Source organism: Tursiops truncatus, chromosome 8, assembly GCF_011762595.2.
Source record: "Tursiops truncatus isolate mTurTru1 chromosome 8, mTurTru1.mat.Y, whole genome shotgun sequence".
Taxonomy (NCBI): Eukaryota; Metazoa; Chordata; class Mammalia; order Artiodactyla; family Delphinidae; genus Tursiops; species Tursiops truncatus.
In genome coordinates, this window is record NC_047041.1 from 97,349,665 (window position 1) to 97,375,655 (window position 25,991).

Sequence of the window (25,991 nt, forward strand, 5' to 3'; positions counted from 1 at the left end):
CCCTGGGAACCCAGGGACAGGGATTTAGGGTGCCCTGTTTACTGCGTGGTAACTCGGAGGCGGTCCTGAATGGCAGAGAGACTGCGCGGTACTCCCAAAGGCACAAAGTCGGTGCAGAGCTGGGCTAGAAGCAGATATCCTGACCCCCTTGCAGGGCCCCTTCCGCTGGACCCTTCTGTATTTCATAAGCAAATATCCCCTCTTCCCCAAGCCCTGCTGCCACCATCCAGAGCCTCCTGACAAGCCCTTCCGCCATGTTGTCCCTGTCCTGGCGTGGCAGGGACACCCACCTGTTCCACAGTATTCACCAGCACACCCTCCCTCTCCCCAGACCTTGCCCCCAGCGCTGAGTTCTCGGGCTGCCCGGGATGTGCGCTCTGGGGATTGGACTATTTCCTGGTTAACCAGGTTGGGTGTGGAAACCTGCCAGTCCAGTTTGTGGGAACAAAGGTGGCTTTTGTCACCCAGATCACAGCTACTTATCAGCTGAAGTGGGGGCCTTGGAGATGGTGAGGGGGGAAGGCAGGTGCTGGGCTGGGTGGCGCCCACTGCCCCCTGGTGTGGATCCAGGCACAGAGGAGGGACCCTGCCCACCCCCCCTCCCCAGAGAGAGGTGGGCGGAGAATCGGCCCCAGGTGGGGGACCCAGGGCAGAGACTGCACTTTGGGTCCCCAGGTACTGGGGTGGGAAGTCATCAGGAAGTCTCCTCGGCAGCTTCTAACCCAAGACTTTCACAGTTTTACAGACAGGGAAATTGAGGCTCAGAAAAGCTGATGGACATTGTTACTGGCAGGACTGGGTCTTTAAGCTGATTTCTCTGACCCCCCATCCGCTATACCATGCCTGGCCCTGTGGGGCAGGTTACAGAGTCCGGAATCAAGTCTGTGCCTCTTTTTCTTGGTGTCTTTCTTTTGTGTTGAATTCAGCTTTCACCTCGTCCCATCGGGATTTGACTTATCCTGGGGACAGTTTCTGAGGACAAGTAGCCTTTGGGGGCCTGTTGAGACACAAACACACCCACATTTGTTACTTCCACATCCTTCTCACAGCCCTGGTGCACACGTCATCATCCCTGGGAAGGGACAGAGACCCCAGAAGACTCAGCGTGGCCAGGCAAGCACCCATCCTTCTGGGCACGTGGGGGACAGACAGACCCAGGGCTCAGCCTTGAGGTGACATTCCAACCTCCCCTCTGAGTTGTGGGTTCATTCCTTAAACCTGAAGCTTCGTGTTTTCTGTCTGCAGCATGGGGTGTGATGAGGATTACACAGACACAAGAGCACAGCCTAGTGAGTGGCTAAAACAATGGGCTCCAGAGACAGATTTCCCGGGTTCAAATCCTTCGCCGTGTGACCTTCGTCAAGTTTGCTTAACCTCTCTGTATCTCACCTTCCCTGCCTATTAAAACGGAGTTAATAATAATAACACCTCTTGCATAGGTTGTTGGAAGGGTCAGATGGATGTATATACTGTGAGCAGGTAGAACGGTGCCTGGGATTAAGTGCCTGACTCTACTCTTGTTAGCGATTTTAACACAGGGATGAAGGGCTGTGGGCTGTCTTGTTCACTGCTGTGTCCCTGGCATACAGCAGAGTATCCAACACAAAGTGGGCTCAGTATGAATGGACAAATAAATTAATAACAAATAAACAAGTGCTTTTCCCCCTCCCCCTACTTTCCCAGCACCACCCTACCCCCACAGCAGAAACTCTGGTTCCTGGAGTCGTCGCTGACCCAGTCCATCTCCAAGCCCACATCCCCTTCCAAGCCCAGCTGTGGAGGCCTGGGTGACAAGGGGATGGTGCAAGACCTAGCCCCGTGTGTCTCATATTTTTCCATTCAGCACCGTGGGAGGCCTCAACTTTCCCAGGCAGCTGTGCTGTCTTCTCTCCATCCTGGCTCAAGTTGCTGGGGAGAAGGACAGAAAAGGGAGGAGGCCCTGCCTGATTTATGCTTCTCAGGGAAAAGGAGAAGTGACAGCTGTTAGAGCAATGGTTTCCAAATGTTAGACTAGGGATCGGCTGCCTCTGCATCCTCTCGGCAGGAGCTTGTCAAAATGTAGATTCTCCTGGCCCACAGGTAGTGCTTCTGACGCAGGCAAGGGGCTTTGTCTTTTCAAAAGCTTCTGAGGTGACTATACACCCAAGTTTGAACTTGCTTCTTTATGTTTTTTTCATTTCTTCAACCAATATTTGTTGAATGCCTACTAGTGTCAGGCTCTGAGTGAAACAGGCAAAGATATTTGCCCTGGTAGAGCTTAGATTTTAGGAGGGAAGATAAGAAGCAACAACTTATTTTCAAAGATCATACGTGGGAATTCCCTGGCGGTCCAGTGGTGAGGACACAACACTTTCACTGCCCTGGGCCCAGGTTCAATCCCCGGTTGGGGAACTAATATCCCACAAACCATGGGACGTGGCCAAAAAAAAAAAAAAAGACCAGGGTAAGAGGGCTTGTTGCGGGGGGGGGGGGGGGGTCTCAGGGTGGGATGGAGGGGTGGGTAGCAGTATTAAATAAGATGGCCTCAGGAACATCACTGAGAAGGGAACATTTGAGCCAAGGCTGAAGAAGTTGTAGGAGGGAACCAAGTAGGTGTTAGGTGGAACAGCATTTTAGGCAGAGGGAACAGCCTATGCAAAGGCTCTGAGGCAGGAACGTTCTTGGCCAGTAGGAGGAACAGCTAGAGTGCAGTAAAGAGGCGAGTGACTTGAGGAGAGGCCAGAGAGCTGGGGGGACTGGGGTGGGGGGTTTTGGCAGCTCAGGCAGGGCTGTGTGGGCCTTCCTGGGACTCTGAGGGAACTGCGGGGCCATTCTGAGTTTTGAGGTTCTGTGGAGTGGACTGACAAGGTCTGAAGGTATCAGCTCTGGCTGAGGGGCTAAGAACTTACTGCATCTTTAGTAGGAATAAGTAGTTCCTGTAAGAAAGGGGAACCCCTCAGTGGGTGAAGTTTTGGGGTCCCCACCACTGGCCCATTTTGTCCCACTTGTCAAAAGCATGATGTGTCTGTTCTCTCCTTTTTCAGGGTCCCCACTGTCCCAGTGAAGAACCTAAGTGGGTCCAGTCCTGTCAACCCAGCCTTGGCAGGTAAGAGAAGCCCCCGGCTGAAGGTAGAAAAACAAAAGCAATGAAATAGGTATAGTGAGCATTTGTAAAAAGAGAGAGAATTCGGATGTTGATTAAGACAAATGAGGATGTGAGGAGTTGGGTTGGACGGGCAGGAAGAGTTTGGGCAGAATTGATCGTGAAAAGCAAAGCTTGCTGTTGAAAATGAGGGAATGGATACGTTTCCGAGAAAAGCAGAGGCTACGTAGAGAATCCATGAGTTATGAGAATGCTGGTGGAAAGGAGGCGAGGAGGTTACTGGGGGGGGGGGGGGGGGGGAGGGGGCTGACTCTCCAGTCCTTCTTTCATGCTCTTGCCCTTCCAGGAATCACTGGGATCCTCATGAGTGCGGCAGGGCTGCCTGTGTGTCTCACCAGGCCACCAAAGCTGGCCCTCCACCCACCCCCCGTCAGCAAGAGTGAAATAAAGTCCATTCCAGGGGTTTCCAACACAAGCCGCAAGACCACCAAGAAACAAGCCAAGAAAGGTATCGGCCTCTTTATCGAAAGGGGTCCTGGCGGGGAGGTCACAGACATGGCTCCCAGCCCTGGCTCTGCCTCCACCACTGAGGGTCACACCCATGCCTTCCCCCTCTGTGCCTTAATTTCTGCATCTGCTAAATGGGCCTACCTAGTACCTGTTCTGATGATTACATCAAAGTGGGTGAGGTATGGCTCAGATGGCGACACCTTGAGAAATATAAAATAGGATGCGGACACAGATGAAATAGCGATACATTAGAGAGAAAGATCGCTTTGACATTGGAACCCAAACAGACTTGACTCATATCCCAACTTTGTCCCTTGCAGTCTTGTGACCCCAGTCTCTTCTTTTCTCACCTTTACAAGGGGCACAACCGGTACCCAGCAGGTATGTCCTGTAATGTATCCATGTCACTAGGGAAGTAACCACTGTCTTGTGTCCCTCTGTAGACTCCAGGTGCTCTGGCCCCTCAAATCCCCCTTTAGGAGCTCCATTCTCCCTTTTCACATCCTACAACTAGGAGGTCAAATACCTGTGCTTATCAGGGCCCCAAGGACCCCACTTCAGCTCTGTGGCTGGTCTCTCTAGTCTCTGGTATTGGTTGTTAAATGATTTCACCATCACCCCTAAGTCCCCACCTTGCAAACTTGTTATGAAGTTTCAGTGGGATCACATGTATATTGTGACTTAGCCCGGCAAGCACTAGGCTTTCAGTTAATAGAAGCTTGATTCTTCTAAGAGAAGCAGGGCGGTGGGAAGGAAGGACCTGCATCCCAGCTTTTGAATGTTGCAGGATCCACTTCCTCAAACCCTTGTCCTACTTTTCCAGTCTATCAAAAGCTCTCTGCTTAAATAAACTTGATTGCCTTGCTTGCAGTCTCATAGGAAACGGCAGGATTTTGCACTTTCCCACTCTTCCTGTTATTATTAATAGCATATATCAGACTCTTAGCAGGTAAAGTGCCAAAGAACTGTACACCCGTTAGCTCATTTAATTGTCAAAGCATCACTCTCAGTACGTGCTAGCGGTTGCTCTTGCCCATTTCCTAGGTGAGAAAACAGAATCTTAGAGACGTTAAGAAGGTCACCCAGGGAGGCACTGACCCTTTTTACAAATTTCTATGCCTCTTTGTGAGTCCGTATCATCCCATTCCCTGCCTTTAGGCTAGGCTGTCTAGCCTTAGGGGTCCAGTTCCTCCTCTCCCCAAAATTCCAGAATCAATGCACCTTTCAGGTAATTGCTTCCCAGAGCATCACCCTTTCCCTACTGCTGGGCTACCTCTGCTGGCAGTGATCATGCCATCAACAGCCGAAGAAGACCGTCCTGAAGCTGTGGTCATAAATTCCTGGTTTCCCATAAAAACAGTAGCACTTTGACTCCACATTACTCATTGAGACAGTACTTAGCACATTGTAAACGGAATGCCATAAGCCTACCTAATGCTTTTAAATGTGTAACAGTTTACAGTGTGCTTTCTTTTTTTTTTTTTTACATCTTTATTGGAGTATAATTGCTTTACAATGGTGTGTTAGTTTCTGCTTTATAACAAAGTGAATCAGTTATACATATACATATGTTCCCATATCTCTTCCCTGTTGCGTCTCCCTCCCACCTTCCCTATCCCACCCCTCCAGGCGGTCACAAAGCACGGAGCTGATCTCCCTGGGCTATGCAGCTGCTTCCCACTAGCTATCTACCTTACCCTTGGTAGTGTATATATGTCCATGCCTCTCTCTCGCTTTGTCCCAGCTTACCCTTCCCCCTCCCCATATCCTCAAGTCCATTCTCTAGTAGGTCTGTGTCTTTATTCCTGTCTTACCCCTAGGTTCTTCATGACATTTTTTTTTAGATTCCATATATATGTGTTAGCATACGGTATTTGTCTTTCTCTTTCTGACTTACTTCACTCTGTAGGACAGACTCTAGGTCCATCCACCTCACTACAAATAACTCAATTTCGTTTCTTTTTATGGCTGAGTAATATTCCGTTGTATATATGTGCCACATCTTCTTTATCCATTCATCCCATGATGGACACTTAGGTTGTTTCCATCTCTGGGCTATTGTAAATAGAGCTGCAATGCAGAGTGCTTTCATTTGTCATCTCATTGCATCGTTTGGGTGGGTCTAGTCTCTTCGATGATGTGGAAGAGAAACCCACTCAACCTCTGTCAGTTAAAAAGTGGGTTTGTTGAAATTAGGCAGGGGGCTGTCAGGGAAGTGACCTAAGGAGATAAAGGCGGATGTGAACACCTCCCACCTCCTCAGACCACCTCCCTCCATCTTCTACCACTCTGTTCCCTTTCAGTTCTTAAATCCAATTGCACAATGAACTGCTTGCCTTTTCTGCTTTGAGCCTGGCTAACAACTCCCCTCTCTCTGGCACATCCAGCTTGTCTTGGTGGCCCACTGAATATCTTGTCCCCACAGGTAAAACCCCAGAAGAGGTGCTGAAGAAGTATCTGCAGAAAGTCCGGCATCCACCAGACGAGGTGACTGCAGGGGAGACAGGGCGGGGCTCACCTTCTCCGTCACCCACAAGCATCTCCTCTGCTGGAGTTTTCCACAGGATGCGGCAGGAGCTGCTTTCTAAGTCCTGACTGGTGCAGAGCTGGTCAGAGCGGACGCCCAGGCTCCCAGGTTCACGGTCCTGAGCGATAGCTGCAGCTTAACCTCTCCCACCTCCCCATTCAGCAAACTGCTGACTGATTCTAAACTGCCTTAACATGAGAGTCTGCATTTAAGAAAGGCAGTATGATAAGCTATGGGCACTGACTTTAAAAGGGGGCTTGATGTCCCAGCAGTTCTCAACCAGAGGTGATTTTATGTGACTGGAGGGGAGAGGGGATGCTGATAGTGTCTAGTAGACAAAGGCCAAGGTTGCTGCTAAACTCCCTACAATGCCCAGGAAGGCCCAGGACAGCACCCACAGCGAAGAATGATCTGGCCCCGAATGTCAAGGGTGCCAAGGTTGAGAAATCCTGCTGTAGACTTACTTAAACAGCAGCCTCTCCAGGACGCTCCAAATACAATTCCTTTACAGATGTTCCATTTAAGTAAAGCTTGTCGGTGAGTCAGCAAGCATTGATTTCTGCCACAAGCCACTGAAGGATACCAAGGAAGGACGGTCAGTCACAGCCCCCAAGGAGGTTATCATTCTGTGGGCCAGCCCAAATGAACACGTACCACCGCCAGGAATCATTTCAGGAATTTCTCTGTGGTGCAGAGCAGGGCAGAATTCTATTTAGATTCCCAAAGGCATGTTTACCCTGGTTTGTGGGCTTTCTAGAAGAGGAGAAGAAAGAGCTCACCTGACCTCTGAGGTCACGCGGGAACCACCTTGGAGACGCTTAGGCCTCCTAGGCTGATTGAGAGCTGATGTCCTCTTTCCTCTGTCCCCTCCCACCCCCAGGACTGCACCATCTGTATGGAGCGCCTCACAGCCCCCTCAGGCTACAAGGGGCCACAGCCGACGGTCAAGCCTGACCTAGTGGGTAAGCTGTCCAGATGCGGCCACATCTACCACATCTACTGCCTGGTCGCCATGTACAACAACGGCAACAAGGTTAGTGCCAGCCCGTGGGGCTGCTGCCACCTCCCACGGGGGCCCTGGGCTGCGAGAGCATGGAGGCCGTATTGGAGTGGCACGCAGGTGGCTTGGGGAGTCTCAGAGGCATCCCAGGGCAGCAGGAGTAATGAACTTGGTTGTTCTCAGCAGGATCAGTTTTCCACGAAATTATGATGTTGGTAAAATCTCTCTTTACCTTCCTTTTGGTCTATGCTACCCGATTCTCCCCCTGTATCGACACTGAGTGGTGGTCTGAAAGGTGTAAACTTCTGTCCCTGAGAGTCCCGGGGGGGAGTGGTCCATGATGATGGGCCAGGGGTTAGTATCCAGTCATACTGGCATGGATGGATTTCCCATCACCCTTCCTTCTCCCAGGGCTAGTGATTTTCAGTTACAATTCATTTTCGGTGGACAATTTCAAAACACCTTTCACCGCCCCTTCAAAAGCACTGAAGATTTTATCAAGGTATAACTGGAAGTCCCTTAGGGTCCTAGTTCGAGGAGGGGAAGGCTGTCTGTGATGCTTGTCTTGTCCAAGAGAGCCGGTTTCCAGGAATATGGGAGTGTCCTCAGATGATGACTCTCTGCTTACAATGCCTAAGCCATTGAGTTTTCTCACGTTCTCTCCCGTGCCTGGAAGAACCTTCATTCCCCATCTGCATGAATTTGAATTCTACTCATTTCTCCAGGCCCAGCTTGGATTGCCTCAGAGTCTGAGATTTTTGTGATATCCTCCAACCGCTTATTCATCCAAAAAAATGTTTGACTCTCAGAGGCTGCTCTGTACTTCTCTTGCTGTGGGAAAAGAGTAAAGGCAGCAGACCTAAGCTCAAACCCTGGCTCAGTGGCCAAATGGCCTTGGGCAAGATTTTCAACCTCCCGGACATTTCATTTTCCATCTGGAAAATGGAGATAAAACAATCCCTACTTTATAGGGTGCTGTTAGCATTGTTATTCAAATTAGTAGTATCTCCTTTGTATTATGGGTGTATGTTTTTTCCCTTCATCCTAATATAGCCCTGTGGTTGAAATTCCCGAAGGGCTGATCTTGGGATCTCTCTCTGTCTCAGAGAGCTCAATTATTCGTGAACCACGTGTGTCTGTATCCCTTGCCCAATTTCCTGACCCTAAGACAAAAGGTTTCATCGGGATTTGGCACTTGAAGAGGTTATTTTGGGTTTAAAGAGGTTTCTTAGAAGATGTATTCCCTTTTTTGATAACTGTATTCAAGAATAATCTAGGACTCTTGCGTTTATTTCCGTGGTGCTTCAAAAATGTTGAAGACACTATCCTTTATTCTCTTTTGCACTAATACTTTGAAGCACGCAGTTTTTATCTTCTTTACAGAGAAGCGGGGTGAAAAGGCCCAGAGAGAATTTATTGGATGGAGTGATTCATCCAAGGTCACGAAGCAAGTTAAGGCCAGAACAGAGAGTGGGACCCTGGCCTTGGATTCCCATCCTTTGATCACACGGAGTAACTTCCATTGCCCTGAATACAAGCTGTCCCTTTAAATGAGTAGAGTTTGAATGGAAACGTCCTTAAATAGCCCCGCAGAGGATCCCAGTCTTCCCCAAGGAGATCTGGATGTCCTGGAGAGCTCTGGTCCCCTCTGTGTGACAGCACTTTGTACACATGTTGTTTCCTGCCCACGCTTTCCTTCTCCTCACTCCCTTTCTTTTTGCAAGCTGGGAACAGGATTTACTGTCCAGGCTCTCTCCCAAGCTCTCCTCCTATCCTTCCAGAAGACACGTCACCAGGTCCCGCTGTGAAACCACGACCCCTCACGTCACTGTACCCAGAGTCCCCCACCATCCCCCCATCAGAGTCCTGAGATGCAGGGCAAAGCCCGGTCTCCTTATGAAGGATGGGGTCTCTCTTACATGTCCCTTAGCGTGGAGCATGGGGTTGGTGTGGAAGTTTCCTCCTCTTATTTTGGAGAAAGCTTCAGCTTTCAATGGCCTCAGTGGCCAAGCAGGGGGGCAACTCAGGTCTGTTACTCATTTGGGTGCATTTTGCCCCCGACCCCAACCCTTTATCTCTGGTACCTTTTGGGATTGGGTGGGAAGGTCATTACTAAAACTGTTTCCTATTCTGACCTTGTCTCTTCAGGACGGGAGTTTGCAGTGTCCAACCTGTAAGACCATTTATGGGGTGAAGACAGGTACCCAGCCTCCAGGGAAGATGGAGTACCACCTCATTCCCCACTCTCTGCCTGGCCACCCAGACTGCAAGACCATCCGAATCATCTACAGCATCCCCCCTGGCATTCAGGTGAGCCCACCCTGAGCCACTGGCTTTTATCATTTAAAGTTCAAATGTTTGCAGGTAAATGTTTGTCTTCAGTCCATTCAAGCTACTGTAACAAACAAACAAAAAAACCCACAGACTGGATGACTTTTAAACAACAGAACTTTATTTCTCACTGTTCCGGAGGCTGAGAAGTTCAAGGTTGAGATGCCAGCAGATTCAGTGTCTGGTGGCAGCCCGCCTCCTGGTTTGTACACCGTCTTCTTACTGTGTCCTCACGTGGCAGAAGGGACGAGCAACCTCTCTGGCATCTCTTTTATAAGGATACTGATCCCATTCGTGATGGCTTCACCTTCATAACCTAATCACCCACCAAGGGACCCCACACACCTCCTAATACCATCACATTGGGGATTAGATTTCAACATAATAATTTATGGGGGGGGACCCAGACTTTCAGTCTACAGCTCTCCACCCATGGCTTCCCCAAATTCATGGCCTTCCTGCACACAAAATACATTCATTCCATCCCAATAGCCCCCAAGTCTTAACACATTCCAGCACCCACTTTAAAGTTTCACCCACTTTTAAAATTCAGTGGAATTATCTAAATATCATCTACATTAGATAGGGTGAGACTCAAGGTAGAATTCATTCTGAGGCCAATTCCTCTCCAGCTGTGAACCTGTGAAACAGAGCAATTTATGTGGTGTTGTCTCACCAGACACTGAATCGGCCGACACCTTGATCTGGAACTTTCCAGACTCTAGAACTGTGAAAAATGAATTTCTGTTGTTTACAAACCACCCAGTTTATGTTATTTTCTTATAGCAGCCAGAGCTGCTAAGACAATGTTATGCTATGAAAAGTCTCCTTCCCACTCTGGTCCCCCGTCTACCCAGTCTCACCCTCCCCGACTCTCTGCCACTGTTCTCACTTTCTTATGTATCCTTTCAGGGTTCTTTGTGCATTTGCGACAAAGATTTCATCCACTCCTCCCATCTTCACACAAAGGGTGGCATATCAGACATATTGCTCTGCACCCTGCACTCTCTTTCTTTTTTTTATAGATCTTTATTGGAGTATAACTGCTTCACAATGCTGTGCTAGTTTCTGTCGTACAACAAAGTGAATCAGCCGTATGCGTACACATGTCCCTATGTCCCCTCCCTCTTGAGCCTCCCTCCCATCCTCCCCAGCCCACCCCTCTAGGTCGTGGAAGCACTGAGCTGATCTCCCTGTGCTATGTTGCTGCTTCCCACATGTACCACAATGTTCATTGCAACACTATTTACCATAGCCAGGACGTGGACGCACCCTGCATTTTCAATGAACAATATAGTCTGTAGATCTTTCCATGTCAGTATAGAGAGAACTTCCACATTCTTTCTTAGCTTTGCATAATCATCCCTTGTATAAATGTACCATAATTTATATTCAGCCATCTCCATTTGATGGGCACATGGATTGTTTCCAATCTTTTGCTACAACAAAATGCCGTCATGAATAACCCTGCACGCATGTGAGTATATCTGTAGAATAATTTTCTAGAAGTGGATTTTTTTTTCTTTGTCAAATGGTATTTGCGTTTGTAATTTGATAGATAATCCTTGACTTTTGTGGACATTTCTTGTGATTCTTCAAAAGACAGCCCTAAGGAACAAATTGAACAATTTTCCTGGCAGTAAACACAAACGTGTCCCTTCCTTCACACGTTGAAGCTTTTTCTAGATGTTTAGGGTGTTCACTGGATTCATTTGTTTGACAAATATTTATCAGTTTACCTTCCTTTCCTCCTTCCTCCTTGCCTTCCTCCATTTTGTCTTTTGTTTAACACACATTTGAGTGTGGACAGGGGACCAGGCGTGTTCTAGATGCTAGAGAAAGAATGGTGAGCAAAACAGACACAGTCCTTGCTTCCCTGAAGTCCCCCTTCTAGTGACATAAGGAAGAAATAAAACAGGGAGATGTAATAGCCTGTAAAAAATTGAATTCAAAAACATGGTTCTTCTTTGAAGGACGTATCAACCAGTCAGGCAGAAATAAATACACATCACTAAACTATAGAGTAAACACTGATGTGCACCACTGATACAAGCTTTGGGAAGAAGGACGGACAGACAACACAGGGCTTCAAAGTCTGACAGGACCTGGCTTCCAATTCCTGGCTGATTCCTCCTGAGCTGGTGATTTTGGGACCTTGACCACTTGACCTTCCTGAGCCCTGTTGCTTTATCTGCGCATCCGGGAAGCTAACGTGCGGGGGTTTTGTAAAGATGGGTGATAATGTTTATATGTGCATATTGTGGTCCAGGGTACAGAACCAAGGTGCTCAGTACCTGGTCTCCATCATTAATGAGTATCTTACATGTCAGGGTAAGGAACAGGGCCTACGTCTGTCCGTCTGGGAGGGTTGGAGGAGACTTTCTGGGGGCAGTAGCAGAGGAAAGACATGAAGAAATGGAGGAGAGTGTTTTTAGTTGGAGGACACAACAGAGTTGCCAAAGGAGAGAAAAAGGGGGTGTGGAAGGCCCATAAGGAAGAGTTTAATTTGGGTTAAGATTTGCCGAAGTAGGCCACAGGAGGAGGGAGTAAGGAGGATGTGAGAGAGAGGGCAGAGAAGGGGGACTGTGGCCAGGTCAGGAGGCCTTCAACACCAGGGTGAAGGCTGTGGGTTCTCCTTGACAGGCTGGTGGCGGGGCGTCCCTCAAGGTGGTCGGGCGTTGGTTAGGATTATGGAAAGTCGTGTGATTGGGAAGCTGCTTTAGGAAGACTAGTCTGGCAAAAGAGTCGGGGGTGACCTGACAGACCAATTAGGAGACCACTGCGATAATTTAGCTTCCAGTCATGAAAAAGGGAGGGGCCGGGACCAGGGAGATATGGTTGGATGTGAGGGCAAGTGAGACTTCTGGGTTGATTCTAGGACTGCCAGGGAGGGTATAATAGGGCCAAGAATGAGAGTACGGGAGTCCCGAGAAACAGCCAATGGCCTCGGGGGGAAGTAGGACAGACTGACGTGGGCAAAGTTGGGGTGGGGCACCCACTTTGGAGGATGTTCCTTGTTCCCGGACTCCAGGACCAAAGAACGGGGAGCCTGCACTAGGGTGTAGAGGTGCCCGCCTGCTGCCTCTGGAGGTGCCATGGCTTCCCTAGGAAAACCCAAGCTTGTGTCAAAGGAAATGCATCCGTGCACTGTCCTTGCAGCCGTTCCGTAGACCACCCGTGAGAGTCGGTAGGAGAACCCTCAGGGCAAAGTCCCTTCCTGGAGACCCCAGGGGCCACACAGCTTGGGCTTTCATGAGGAGTGAGGCCCTGTAAGCTCTGCCTTCACTGCAGACGATGATTCTCTGGGGGAGAAACTCTGAGCGGGACCAAGGCAGAGTCGTGACTGCTGAGCTTAGCACCGTGCGGGGAGCACACAGCCTTGCTGGGCTGGCCAAGCAGGTGTCTGTGTTGGCCGCATAACAGGCAAGTCCCGGGCGGGAGAGGAGCGGGCAGAACCGTGGTGAGAATCGACCATCAGTTGTCCAGCCTGGCTTAGAAGCAGCCGTGGCCGTGGGAATGTTGTAAATGTGATTTCATAAGAATGTCAAATTCAGAACCTTCAAGTCCCGCGTCTCCCAGAAGACACTGTTGCCTCTTTCCGTTTTCTGTGATCGTTCCCTTCTCTGAGACTCCACTGTACTCGTCATGCTGTTCAGTTTGCAAAATCATGCCTGATCCTGAACACGCTATTAGAAAAGATTGTTTTAATCCCATAATTTTTAAATCATTTTGGAACTGTCGTCCATAGTAAGAGAAAATGGAAAATCTGTGTTTTCTTGAAGTTTTGTCACTCATTCATTCATTCCTGCATTCACTCGCTCATTCGTTTGTTCAGCCAGGATACGGTTACTGATCTACGGTGTGAGAGCTTGTACCAGGAGCTGTGTGGAATTATCAATATTATATCGGCTTCATCTAGAAGGGATTTTAAAACAGGGTTTCACAGACTCTGAGGGGGGCCAGGGGTGCTCAGAAATTATAGACAAACATTGTGTGTAGGGGGAAAATATGTGCATTGTTACTGGGAGAAAATCCCTCATTTTTCATGAGCTTCTCAAAGGGACCTGCAGACCAATCTGAACCCTGATTAGGAAGCCTTGTTTTTGGCTAACTTCTGCTTCCGTTTCTTTCCCACCTGGTGGCTTGAGACCGCTTGCTTAATAGGGGTATTGGATGATGACAGTTGCAATGTCAGAAGATTTTTAGGCGTGAATATGCCAACGTATATTGTTAAATAAGACAACAAACCAAAACCCATGAGGACAAAGGAGAAAATCCCCAAGATTCATTCAGATAATTCTGATCGCATGGTTCTTGGCTCAAAGCTCACAGGCACTTATGTTATCCTGAGTAGTTTAGAGGTTAAAAAAGCCCAGAGTATGCTTCAGGAAACCTGGGCTTACGATTTGGCAAAACCATTACCATAACGGAAGTCATTTAACCTCTGGGGCTGCAGTGTTCCTCTTTTGTAAAACAAAAGAGCCAGAATAGATGATGATGAGGGTGATAAACAGCTGCTGAGCTCTGAACGTGCGCCTTAACATTCATAAGGGTCCCACATCTTCCTTAGTTAAGGGGTGGGGAATTAACACCCCGAGGAAGAGCAGCTCCAGCTAACACAGCTGGGAGGCAGCAGCTCTGGGTCCAGAGCCAGGTCCGAGGACCCGAGTATGTGTTAAACCGCTACTCCCACCGCTGTTTGGGTCTGTTCTCTGTCTAGACTCTGCGGCCATTAGTATTCATCATTATTTGAATCAATCACAGCCTGCATCCCCTGCATCCAAAAGATTCTGAAAAATGCTCTTTGCTCTCTTTTTTTTTTTGCTTTCAGGGGCCAGAACACCCAAATCCTGGGAAAAGTTTCAGCGCCCGTGGCTTCCCACGACACTGTTACCTTCCAGACAGCGAGAAAGGGAGAAAGGTGAGAGCAGGTTTCAGCGAAGGGCTGGGGAAATTTCTTGTCTCTTAGGGCCTCAAGTTTGCTCCCTAAACAGAACTGGGTCTCTTGTAACTCTAGATGCCCACGTAGCAAAGTCGTAGTCAAGTCAACTAGAGGTAGGATGGATATGTTTAGAATTTTATTTTTGCAGGGTGGTGGGGCCTGGGCTTTTGGCTTTTTCCTCTCCTGGATTTTACTGGCAATAATTCCTCTATTTTAGGATCCTTCCTCTAGAGCTTTGCTGTCTAATGGCAGATCCTGGGACCAACACCAGTGACAAGACCTAAGAGTTTGATATAAATGCAGAACCTTAGGACATACTTCATTTTAACAAGATCCCAAGCGATCTGACAGCATATTAAAGATTGAGAAGCACTGCTCTGGGGCAGGGATCTTAATTTGTGGAATTTTATTTGCTTATTTATTTTTTAATGAATACTTTGATTTTCCCCAAAAGAGTAGAGGGAAAAATCACTGGGTTTCTGGATTCTTAGTGACTCCCGGTGAGGCCTCGGCGGTTCTATGAACTCTAAAATTAGAATTAAAATCTCATGTTCATTTTCCTGTGGATAAGGCCAGAAAATCATTGGATTTTCAAAACATTCCCTGATCTCAAAAGTGAAAAGAACCGTTGATTTATTGAACAAGAGGTGTGCCTTTGTTAGCTTTCTCTAGGTCACGCCGCGTAACAAACAACCCCTAAATCTCAGTGGCTTCCTTCAACCACTGTTTATTTCTCATGTACTTTGCATGTTAGTGGCTGTGTCTCAGTTGCTGCTGTGGGTCAGCTTTCATCTGCTCCATGTGGCTTCCTGTTTTGGAATCCAGGTCAAAGGAGCAGCCCTTCCGTGGTCCATCCCCTTCCCGTGGAATGAGGCAGATTCCCAAGAGAGAATCCAAGCAGGAGTGTACAATCCCATTAAAGCTGCTCCTGGAAGCTTGTTACTCCCACTCACCTTTCATAGGCCCCAGCAAGTCACGGACAAGCCAGACAAGGAGCTGGTGCCCTGCCTACAGGGAGGCCCCTTGGCAAAGAGTGTGGCTATAGTCTCTCAGAGGGGAAGAATCAGATAGTTCAGGACCGTAAGAGAATCATATCATCCTGAAGAGGTGCCCAGTTCAGTGTCCCCAGATTAGGAGGCAGGGCCAGTCCTGATACCTGTTCGCCCTGAACAGCCACGTCTCTACGCTCGAGATCTACAGCTCCAACTGCTGGCTAAAGCTGGCTAAACGTCTCCACCATCAAGTCCTGCCGTCAAAATTAGAATCCTCTTGCCGACAGCTGCTCCTCTGCCAGGCCTCCCTCTTCATGTTAATGACATACCCTGCATCCCTGGGACCAAACTGGACACATGAACATCTCGGACTCTGGCCCTGAACCACACATTTCTCCCTGCACTGCCCTCCAAACCGCTTGCATCCTTTTCTAATCCTGCCACCGCCAACCTAGTTATCTGTCACCAGAATAGTAATCCTGAAACACAGTTTCTGGCATCACTCTCCTTGCTTAACTGAAATAAAGCGAGAGAAAACAATACAAAATTGTTAGGATGGCTTTCCCTTCCTTCTTCACAAGGACAATCTTCTCTGCTTAATATACAAGACCTACTACAGTGTGGGTCCCCTATCACCAATTCCTCACCCTTATCCCTCCTGTCTGCCGTTCCCAGATGCTAACCTTGGGCTCCTTTGCAGAGCAAAGTAATAAGAGCGTGGGCTTTGGAGCCAGACGAGCCTGGGTTCAAATCCTAGTTCTGCCGTTTACCAGCTGTGGGAACTGACGTGAAGTTGACTTAATCTATAAAAGAATGGTGATCACTTCTAGCTCTATGGACAGGATGTTGTAAGAATTAAATGAAGGTCGCGTTTGTAACATGCCCAGCGTGGTGGCAGCAATCTCAATTATCCATGCCTTGGATGATATGTGTTTCCAGTGTCTCTACGTCCTACTCTATTAATATACCTCACATCCTCCCCTCTCTCTGAGATCAGCTCAGAAGCAGCCTCCTCCGTGAAATCTATACTGACCCCCACCTGAGAGTCAACAGAGACATGACTGAGAGCAGGGATGGGAAAGTCAAGCAGTCCTGAAGCCAAGGCTCCCTCTGGCACTTTCTAGCTGTGATCAAGGCAAATCTTTTGTCTTCTGAGCCTGTTTCCTCTTCTGCAGAGAAGGGATAATGAGTATCCTGTCTTGGCCAATTATTATAACCATTACATGACCCAGTGCCTGGCATTAGTAAGTAAACACTCAGGAAATGGTAACTCTTAGTTTCAGAGCCTGCTACTCTTATTACTATTAAGATTCCCCACCTCCAGCTCGCACCGTGGTTATAGTCATTCAGTTTTGAACCCAGTGCATTTTAATCGGGTGCCTTCCTCATGCTGGTCAGGGTGTCAGGCATTCATCTTAACAAAGATTTTTCTAATGCAGCTGAATTAGAACATTCTGCAAGCCCTAACACCTCTCTGAGCCTCACCTATAAAACAGAGATAATATTAGTACCTGCCAGACCTGCCTCAAAGGGTGGCTGTGAGGATCAGATGAGAAAATAAATATGAAATAGCCTGGAAGAGGTCAAAACGCTTCCACCATGTCCCTGGAGAGATATTCCACAACTTTAGCTGTGGATCAATTAATACCACATTCAGGTGGTGGTGATGGCGGTGGGGGAGGGCATAGCTCAGAAGATCTCAGATCATAAGTGCCTTGGATGCCTAGATCCCAGCTTTTAAAATGCAGCTATGATGCTCGCACCTAGCATTTGTTGAGTAGGTGTGCCAAGCACTACTGTGAAAGTGCTTTTCACATAGTACTCCCTAAGTTGCGCACAGCCTTCTGGGGTAAAGTGTACCATTGCCGTTTTATAAGTAAGGAAATGAAAGTTCAGAGAGGTGATGTAACTTGTCCACGGTCACACAGTTAGTCAACGACAGAGTCGAGACTTAACCTGCAGGTCCCTGACTCCATTTGCAAATCCCTTTCTATTCACTGTGCTACTCAGGGTATCACGATGCAGGAGGGGCTAGGACCTTTGGGAGGACTCTCCACTTCCCAAGGGATAGTCTTTGACCACCACTGAATGCCCGACTCTGATCTCCTGCCTTTTCTCTTAGGTCCTGAAGCTGCTGCTTGTGGCCTGGGATCGCCGTCTCATCTTTGCCATCGGTACGTCCAGCACCACAGGCGAGTCAGATACCGTCATCTGGAATGAGGTCCATCACAAGACAGAGTTTGGCTCTAATCTCACTGGCCACGGCTACCCAGATGCCAATTACCTGGATAACGTGCTGGCTGAACTGGCTGCCCAGGGCATTTCTGAGGACAGTACTGCCCAGGAGAAGGACTGAACCGGAGGGGCTTTGGGGTGGGAGAGGCCATGGGACCACAGGTCAGGAAGTGGGGAGAGTCAAGGTGGAAGTTGGCGCCATGCCCTCCCAACTCCCTGTCTCCCCTCCTGTCCTGCCTCCACCCCCCATCCCTCCCAGCCCCAGGCTGGGGGGAGCAGTCAGAATGAATAAGGTGGTTGGTGTCATCCACAAACCTCATCCAACGCAAAGGGGACGTGGGATGAGGGCCATCCTCAGTCTGTTCCCATGGAGTTTTCGGTGCTGGGTAGGCAGGGACCCCCCTCACCCCCCTAAGCAGGGGGCTCGGGCAGCACGCTTAGGGTATGGGCACTCCTTATCCTGGCCTTGTGAAGCCGGAGGTTCATGCCTCAGCCGATTCCTTGCTGCTTCCACTCTGCTTCGAGAGCGGAGTTTCTGCTTTTCTCTCCTCCGCTGGAGGTGAGGGGCTCTCACTGTGCGAGACTGGGGGGCAAAGTGGTGAACCGTGAAACTGCTGTGACGTCAGAAATCCGTGCCTCGGTGTACAGCAAGGAAGCACGTCTCGCCAAGAGGGTCAGGGTGGCACAGGCTCCCGGGAGCAGGCTCAGCTCTCATCATCGCCCTGGCTTCTCTGGGCCCTCCCTCCTCCTCCCACCTTTGACCCGTCCAAAGAGGCATCCAGATGGATAGGCTCTGGGGTTCCTCTCTGGGGCCGCATCCCACGATGTCTCTGGCCCCTCTCTGATCAGATCCAAGCCTGCATCCAACTTAGCATCTGAACAGTCCTCAGGGAGAGGAGCCCATAGCCTTCTTCCCAACTCATGCCAGACCGGCTCAAAGATTCCATGAGTTTCATCCAGTCACTGTGAGTGGAGCCCAGGCTGGGCTCTGTGCCATCTGTGTGCGTGCATGTATGTGTATGTGCACGTGCGTGTGTGCGCGTGTGTGCACTGCTGGGCCAGGTTGGTGGAGGGTCCCGTCGTGTTCTCACACTCTGTTTTGCAAGATGTCAAACCCCCATTCTGATGGGGATGAAACAGCCCTTGACTTGCTTCACCCTTTGCCAGCCCATCCCATAGGAAACTTGGACCCAGAAGAAGACAGAACTATGCTTGGGAAGATGTGTAAGGTGAGGGCTGGACTGACCCCTTTGTATGTCTCTTTCAAGATGAGATCTGAGCCAGACGACAAGGGCTTCACTCTGTCTCCGTGCACATTGCTAACCAGAGCCCGGAGGTGGTGCTGGGCCCCTCACCTCCCTCGTCGATTACAGGATGACCCAGAGCGTGAGGGAGACCCTAGCCCATTCCCAGCAGGATTGGGGCCACGTTAGGGTCCAGTCCAACCTGCGTCTGGGTTGCGTCCCAAGACCCTGTCTAGCCCCTCCCTGACATTCCCTTCAGCTCCCGTTAAGGAAGGGATTGTGTGTCAGGGAGGAGAGAAGGGGGACCAAGAAGGGAAACCCAACCCTCCCTTTGAAAGTGGGTTCTTTGAACTACGTGTTTGGGGGAAGTTCCTCTGGATTCTAATTTGATTTTATATACCTCACGTTTGGGGATTTGACGTATATATATGCATATATATTTCATAGTATGTGGAAGGTTTTCGATGCTAGAAAGGTGGAAACGGAAGAACCTTCAAAACTGGTATTTAAGTTAGAAGCAGAAGCCAAGCTTTTCTGAGAGCGGGCTCCGAGCTGCTTGCTCCAAACGCCTGCAGGCGTTTTGACTGTCGGGTGGCCAGTGGGCTCACCTGGGTGTCACCCAGCTTCTGGGTCACGCTCCCCTCCTTTTCCAAATGGCTATAGGGGTGTGCATCGGCTCCAGCAGAGGGAGCTCTGACAGGAGGAATGGCTCCTGCTGGCTGAGTTCCAGTCTCTCTCATCCGTCATTTATCTCACCAGCAGACCAGGGCCTGAGTTCACCGCACCATGGGGCAGTTTCCTGCCACAGTGGGGAAGGAAACATCTGAACTCAACGGGAGAGACATCCCTGCAGCTTTTGATGTCACGTCCATGCCCTTTGCCAGGCTAAGGCTACGCCGTGCCAGAGATGAGCCACGTTATATGCCTCGTACCACCCCTACCTTCAGTCAGCACCCTTGTCAAGTATCCCCTGGGTTCCTCACCCACAGGGGATGAGGAAACAGACCGAGCGTCAGCGGGTAGATCGAGCTGTGCAGTAGGAGACGGGAAAGAAAGAAGAATGCTTTGACAACCGGCAGAGGGCCGTGGGGAGAGATTGATTTCCCTGGATCAGGAAGAAGAAGGTGTGGGTGGAGAAGGGGGCGGCCAGGAGCAGAAAGAGGATGCAGGGAACGTGTAAGGCAGGCAGTGTGCCAGGGGCAATACCCCTTTGAGAGTCCATCTTCGTACCTTCAAGCCTTCCCCCCCTAGGGCGCTGATAGTATCGGCGCCCCGTGTCTCTTGCTCTCTAAGGATGCACAGTAGGGACTACCTCATCCTCATGCTGCTCTATTTGTGGGACCTTCTCAGAAGAAGGAATCTTCAACTTCCTTTCTAACACTGTGTCAGGCAAGGCGGGAGGCATTCCTTTGCCCTCTCTCTTGTGCCAACCTGGAAAGGTACAGTCTCGGGTTCGGTGAGAACCCCCTCCAGCAGAGGCCCTGTGCGTCCATCCCTTTGACACAGGAAGTTCTTCCAGCGGAAGCCCTGCTGTGTTCCCTGCCCCGTGCAGGGAATTTCATGCCTTTCCTTTCATGGTCTTAGCACCAGCAGCCTAGTTTCTCCCTTCCTGAGTCTCCAGGGATGACACGTGGGACTGGAGACAAACCTTGTTATATGCTCATCCCTTAAAAGATGAATTGTGTATGTGTAGTTGTGTGTGCCTTTGTGTTTTCGTCCCCCATTTGTAAAGCTTGGACTTCTCTGTGGTTTTATACTTGGTCAAAAGTGCTTGTCCTGGTATTGCACTGTTGTGGGCATGAGAGGATTGGGGGAAGGTCCCGTGTGGTACAAGAAAGGACCCTGTCCTCTTTCCTTGTTTGTGGCCACTGACACTGATGGGGAGTGGGGAGAAGGTGGGTCTGGGAGAGGGCAGGTGAATGTCCTGTCGCAAATCATTGTTTGAAACCAGCGTCTTTTGACGTCCTTGGTGTTGCTCTGTGAGAGGACATCGCCACCTGGTGCTCATGAGGTGTATGTGCAGAACAATAAATGGTAAATGAACAACCACAGAATTGCCGTCAACCTGCTTTCTGTAGACCAGTACACCAACCTGTGAGGCATCGGGGTGACCTCCCTCAGTCCGTAAGCAACCACAAGCCCTTCCACTGAACGGGAGAGTCCCTTTTTCTAATTTTTTCACATCTTTTCTACCCACACGTTTGACCAAGTTACCTAGCTTGATTTCTTGTTCCTCTAAAGGAACAGACCATGTGACAGGGGAAGTACGTAAGTGAAACTGAGGGGGAAAGACCGTCTTAAAAGCCATGAACGTTTGCTTCTTAAAGTTCCCTTCACCTGACTACAATATCGTGTATGTTTCAATAGTTTACAGGCTGTTGTTTTTCAAATACATGTTTAGTATTGATCATCTCGATACTAATGAGATCACAAAAATAAAATGCAATTGCAAAACCGCCTTTGTCACCCAAATGTGTCTCTATTTCTGATCGTCTGTGGAGTGTGGTTAGTGTTTCCACAGATGCCAGCCTGAGCTAGCCGGTCAGGAAAGCAGGATTCGGAAAGCGGAGCCTGTGAACCCCGCATGGAGGTTCTGATTTGTAAAGTGAATTGATGACTAAGCCACAGACTCCCTCATTCTGATTTCCTGTGGATGAACAGTCGAACAGAGTATTCCTTAAGTACACATTTGGGTGCACATTTATGTGCAACGTTGTTAGAAATATAGCTGCCTGCTAATGCAGGGGACACGGGTTCGAGCCCTGGTCTGGGAAGATCCCACATGCCGCGGAGCAATGAGGCCCGTGAGCCACAACTACTGAGCCTGCGCATCTGGAGCCTGTGCTCCGCAACAAGAGAGGCCTCGATAGCGAGAGGCCCGCGCACCGCGATGAAGAGTGGCCCCCGCTTGCCACAATTAGAGAAAGCCCTCGCACAGAAACGAAAGACGCAACACAGCAAAAATAAATTAATTAATGAATAAACTCCTACCCCCAACATCTTCTTTAAAAAAAAAAAAGTCTGGGAGGCTTTAGCTATACTTGGTCTCTCTGACTCAGTAATCTTCAAAGAATTCACGGGGAAGTCAGTATTGGCAGGAAAGTGGTTAGCTTGGCTGAAACATACCCACAAAACACCCAGAGCTTAAGGAGAACATTTTAATGCTTAAGAAGCAGGGGTTTGGTAGAGAGGTTGTAGAAATCCATGTCTCTGGCTGAGAGCATGACTCAAATTCTGTGAATCACTTCCCTGTAGCACAGTGAGAGGTGAATGTGTGACGCCCCCTCCCATCTCCCCACAGTCTGGGATGCTTCAGGCTACTCAGAAGAAGGACCTAATATAAGCCTAAACTCTTGACTGTGAATGTTAATGAGGACAAATTATCCTTCATAAAAGATAACTCAGCAATGACATTTGATTTGGTGAAGAAATATGTAACTCTAAAAAATGTTGCAGAAGAATATTAACAGATTCACCCTAATAATTACAATTAGGTGATACTGTTTTTAAATTGGGCAAAGCCCCAACTTCCAAGTAACAATCGTGTATCATGCTACATGACCCGGGGAAGTCAGCCTGGAACTGAAATAAATGTGTCACAAATGATGTTGGATGGCTTTTTCATTTCATTTAAAAGAATTGATTTGATCATGTCAACCCGCTTTCTGCTGGAAAAAAAAAAAATAAGGGTAGGGTACCTAATTGGTAATTTTTACTCTGTTTAGGTTTTAGGGATGAAGTGATACTTAGGTATGGGCTTACTTTGACTTTCTTGTGTTTTTCTTGTCTCCCACCCCCAGAAGAATGCAGACTTCTTGTTGGAATGTGGTGTGTGTGTGTTTGAGGGTGTGTGTGCATGTGATGGGGACGACCTGAAGGGGGGATGGCCATCCATGGAAGAGAAAGGGATTGTACCTTGGTAACAGAAAATGAGATGGTAATGCTTGATCTATCCAAACCTGCAGCTCCTTTCTTTGCCCATTTATGATGAGCTAAGAGGACAAAACCACATAGTTGGCTGTGGGTAAGAATTTCAATTTCCCATGAGCACCAGAATCTTTTCTAGTTTTTACCCTTTCTTCACTCACTCCTGGTCTCCAAACCATCCCTTCTCCCTCTTAATAGAAGTTTATATGTTAAAATGTTTTCTGAGGACTTTATGACCCTAGTCTGAAGTCCAAGAGTGGCCTGGTCTCAGTAAGTCTTAACTGTGGTGAAGGTGGAGAAAGTGGGCCTAGTATAGGCACCATCTCTCGGTTCAGATGATGTTGAGAGGACCCAGAGGAGATGACACAGTTCATCAATTCAGAGCCCTCAAAGCTGAAAAGCAATAGTCAAGCAGGACCTCCTGTGTCTTCTGGGGGCTCTGTCCGCCTCCAGGAGTATGAAATCCAGACAGCTTTTTAAAAACACAAAATAGTGGGAGGGTAACACGTAAAGGCATAAATTCTTAGAGCTCATGGATTGGAAACCATGGCTGACCCCAGATTAAACGCGTCTTCAGATTCAAATATCAACATTCTCCCTCCTCTCTTTTTACACATGGGCATTCAGGTGAAGATACTTACTGACGCAGGTAGAGAAAAGACACCTCCCTAGTGTTTTAGGCTCCAGGAGGACCTTTGCTTAAAAAGTCACAACTGTTCTCCAACTTCTCCCACAACTTTGTCCACGTAGCTCTATTCATTTTCTGGCCCAAAGACCTAAGAAAGTCCCAAAGTTATACCTGCCTTTTGTTGCATTTACCACATCAATACTTAGGAAAGCAGAAGTGGAAAGAAAAAATGAAAGACATGTTTGAAGCTCTGGCCGGAGACGAGAGAAATAGTTTCCTGGGAGAGCCTAGGCTGGACTCTGCACCTGTTCTTGGTCAAGGGCATCTCCATGCACAGCCGTGTCTGTAACCAAACTCTGCCTCTCGTCTTGGACCGCCTGGTATCCCCTCTTCTTGTACTTCCGGGTGCCGTAGATGGCCAGGGCAATGACAGCTGCCAGGACGGTGGTGATCCCCAGTGTGACCCCAGCTGCCGCCCCTCCAGACAGACCACTACCATCCCCATGGATGACCTTCATGGCCCTGCGGAGCTCGAGAGGCTCCCCGAGCCTCCACTGGTGGGTCTGGGAATCTTTAATCCAGGAGCTTGCAGTCTCAAGATTAGTCACTAGGACAGTGTTGGTGGCAGCCTGACTCATGAGGGGTGGTTGGGTGTAAGGTGGGAGCCTGACGGGAGGCAGAGACCCTCCTGTAAAAAGCCCGGCTTTGACGCAGTAAGACACTTGGCACCCGTCACTGATGAGGGCTAGGTGTTGGCTGAAACCCCCCGGACACTTTTTTAGAGAAGGTGCCCCTAAATCTTTGTCCATGACAGAATCCACCAAGGGGTTCCCGACTGCACAGCTAAAGAACCCGCCAAACGGGACGGAAAACCTATATCCCAACTCATAGTCCTGAGAGGCACATACCTTGAGGTTTTCAAAAAGTCTCAGCGGAAAGTAGCCAGCTGGGCATGACTGTGCATTTGTCAAAGGGTTGATGCTCTTATCGCTGAAGAGGCCGCCAAAGAGTAGTCCTGAGTTTTCAGGTACTTGGCCACTGGCCGCGCACCAAAGAGCCCTAAATTCTGCTTTGGCCACCCGGAAGACATCTTCACACACCGTCTTGCAGAAGATAAGGAGGGTACACTTCCGGGAACACTCCAGGTGGTTGTAACCCTCCTCGTGGGTCTGGGAGAGCAGCTGGACTGGGGTGTAGCCAGAGGGGCAGGAGAAATCGCCAGTGAGTGGATTCTTCTGCTCCAAGTTTCGGCAGAGTTGGACAACCTCATTCCCTGAGAACTGGGTGCATTCCTGGTAAACCCCGCCAAAGGAGAAATTGGTCATCTTCCCCTCGCAAGAGCCATCATCCATGTTGGCCTGGAAATTGAAGTTGGGCGAGTTGACATCTGTGCAGCCGGGGTAGGTGTTGAACGTGTAATAGCGTCTCACGGCAGTTTCCACTGTGTTAGACAGCTTTTTCACCAAGGGTCCTGGCAAGTCAGGCAGCCTGTCAGGGTTGATGAAGAAATACAGAGGCAGGCCAGCTCGGTCCATGGCCACCAGGTGGTTGGTGATGCCCTGCTGCCAGGTCTGGAGGGTGATGCCTGGGTAAAAAGGAAGCCCTCCAATGCTCTGCACCCTGGAGTCGGTTCGGTTGGAGAGGTAGCTCTTGGTAAAGGCGTTCTGTGAGGTGTGGTTCTCCTCAAATTTGAAGTTTACGATGTTTAGGAAGGTGATTCCAGCGGACGCTGTCACTGCACTGCGGCTGTTCTGGCTGTCCTGGAGCAAGGAAGATCTGATGTGGTCCTCCTGAATGAGAGCAGCCCCTGCATCCACACTGGTGATGACATGGGTACCATAGTTGAGGACCAGCAGTTCCGCCAAGTAGGTGGCCATCCGCGTCTGGTTTTTCTCCAGACGCTCAGAGATGTCCATGAGCTCCTTCTTAAACCCCCAGCTTAGCTCTGCATCTGGGTTGATTTTGACTGTGTAGACCAGGTTTCTTACCTGAACCTGGGTAGTTACAGCTTGGTCCTTCACCTGAAGGGTCTTCATCCTCTGGAACTCAGGCGAGAACTTGCCATTGACTTTGGAAAAAAGGGAGAGCTCCATGTTGATGGAGTAGGAGGTGCTACTCTGGTAATTCTCCCAGGACTCCAGGATTTTTGAGTTCATCTCCAGGTTGCTCTCTTTCTGGGGAATGGTAAAGACCTCATCAGGGACGATGTACTGTCCATCCTCTGTGGTCCTGCAGTAGGTGTAAGTCAAGTTCATCACCCGTCCCATGTCCACATTCCGCAGATTATCCCAGCCGCCTCCAGGTAAGACTGCCAGAACAGGTAGTTTTAAGGCATTCTTGCATTTTTGAAATCCATCCTCATCTGTGTCTCCCAGAGGTTTGTTCATTTTAGCCCATGCTGCCACTGCCCAGATAAGCACGGCACCCCTGACGCTGTTCATGGCTCAGATAGCCCCAGCCTGACACACTAGCACCAAGTAGCAGCCAGCAAGCTTGGGGCAGACTGAGCTGATGGGAAAGAAAGCCGTGGCTGAAACAGAAAGTTCAGCAGTTCTCCTAAAGCCACTAGTTCC

The 25,991-nt window shown here is 49.2% G+C and overlaps 2 protein-coding genes across 3 annotated transcripts in view; one reads left to right on the plus strand and one right to left on the minus strand.

Annotated features, from left to right (window-relative positions):
* Positions 1-21,315, plus strand: part of DTX4 (deltex E3 ubiquitin ligase 4) — a 34,324-nt gene extending 13,009 nt beyond the window's left edge. The window contains exons 3-9 of one of the 2 annotated variants that reach the window (XM_033860734.2): positions 3,024-3,085; positions 3,429-3,590; positions 6,018-6,079; positions 7,000-7,152; positions 9,268-9,429; positions 14,282-14,371; positions 17,507-21,315. In XM_033860734.2, coding sequence (XP_033716625.1) covers positions 3,024-3,085; positions 3,429-3,590; positions 6,018-6,079; positions 7,000-7,152; positions 9,268-9,429; positions 14,282-14,371; positions 17,507-17,740 — 925 coding nt within the window. In that variant the 3' untranslated portion in view covers positions 17,741-21,315. The remainder of the gene's footprint in view (positions 1-3,023; positions 3,086-3,428; positions 3,591-6,017; positions 6,080-6,999; positions 7,153-9,267; positions 9,430-14,281; positions 14,372-17,506) is intronic. The other variant, XM_073808991.1, reaches the window with a different exon arrangement.
* Positions 21,316-22,007: 692 nt separating this feature from the next.
* On the minus strand, positions 22,008-25,898 carry MPEG1 (macrophage expressed 1). Its single transcript, XM_004325790.4, has one exon. The coding sequence runs from the start codon at positions 25,857-25,859 to the stop codon at positions 23,706-23,708; it is 2,154 nt and encodes a 717-aa protein (XP_004325838.2). The 5' UTR covers positions 25,860-25,898; the 3' UTR covers positions 22,008-23,705.
* Between the last annotated feature and the right edge of the window lie 93 nt (positions 25,899-25,991).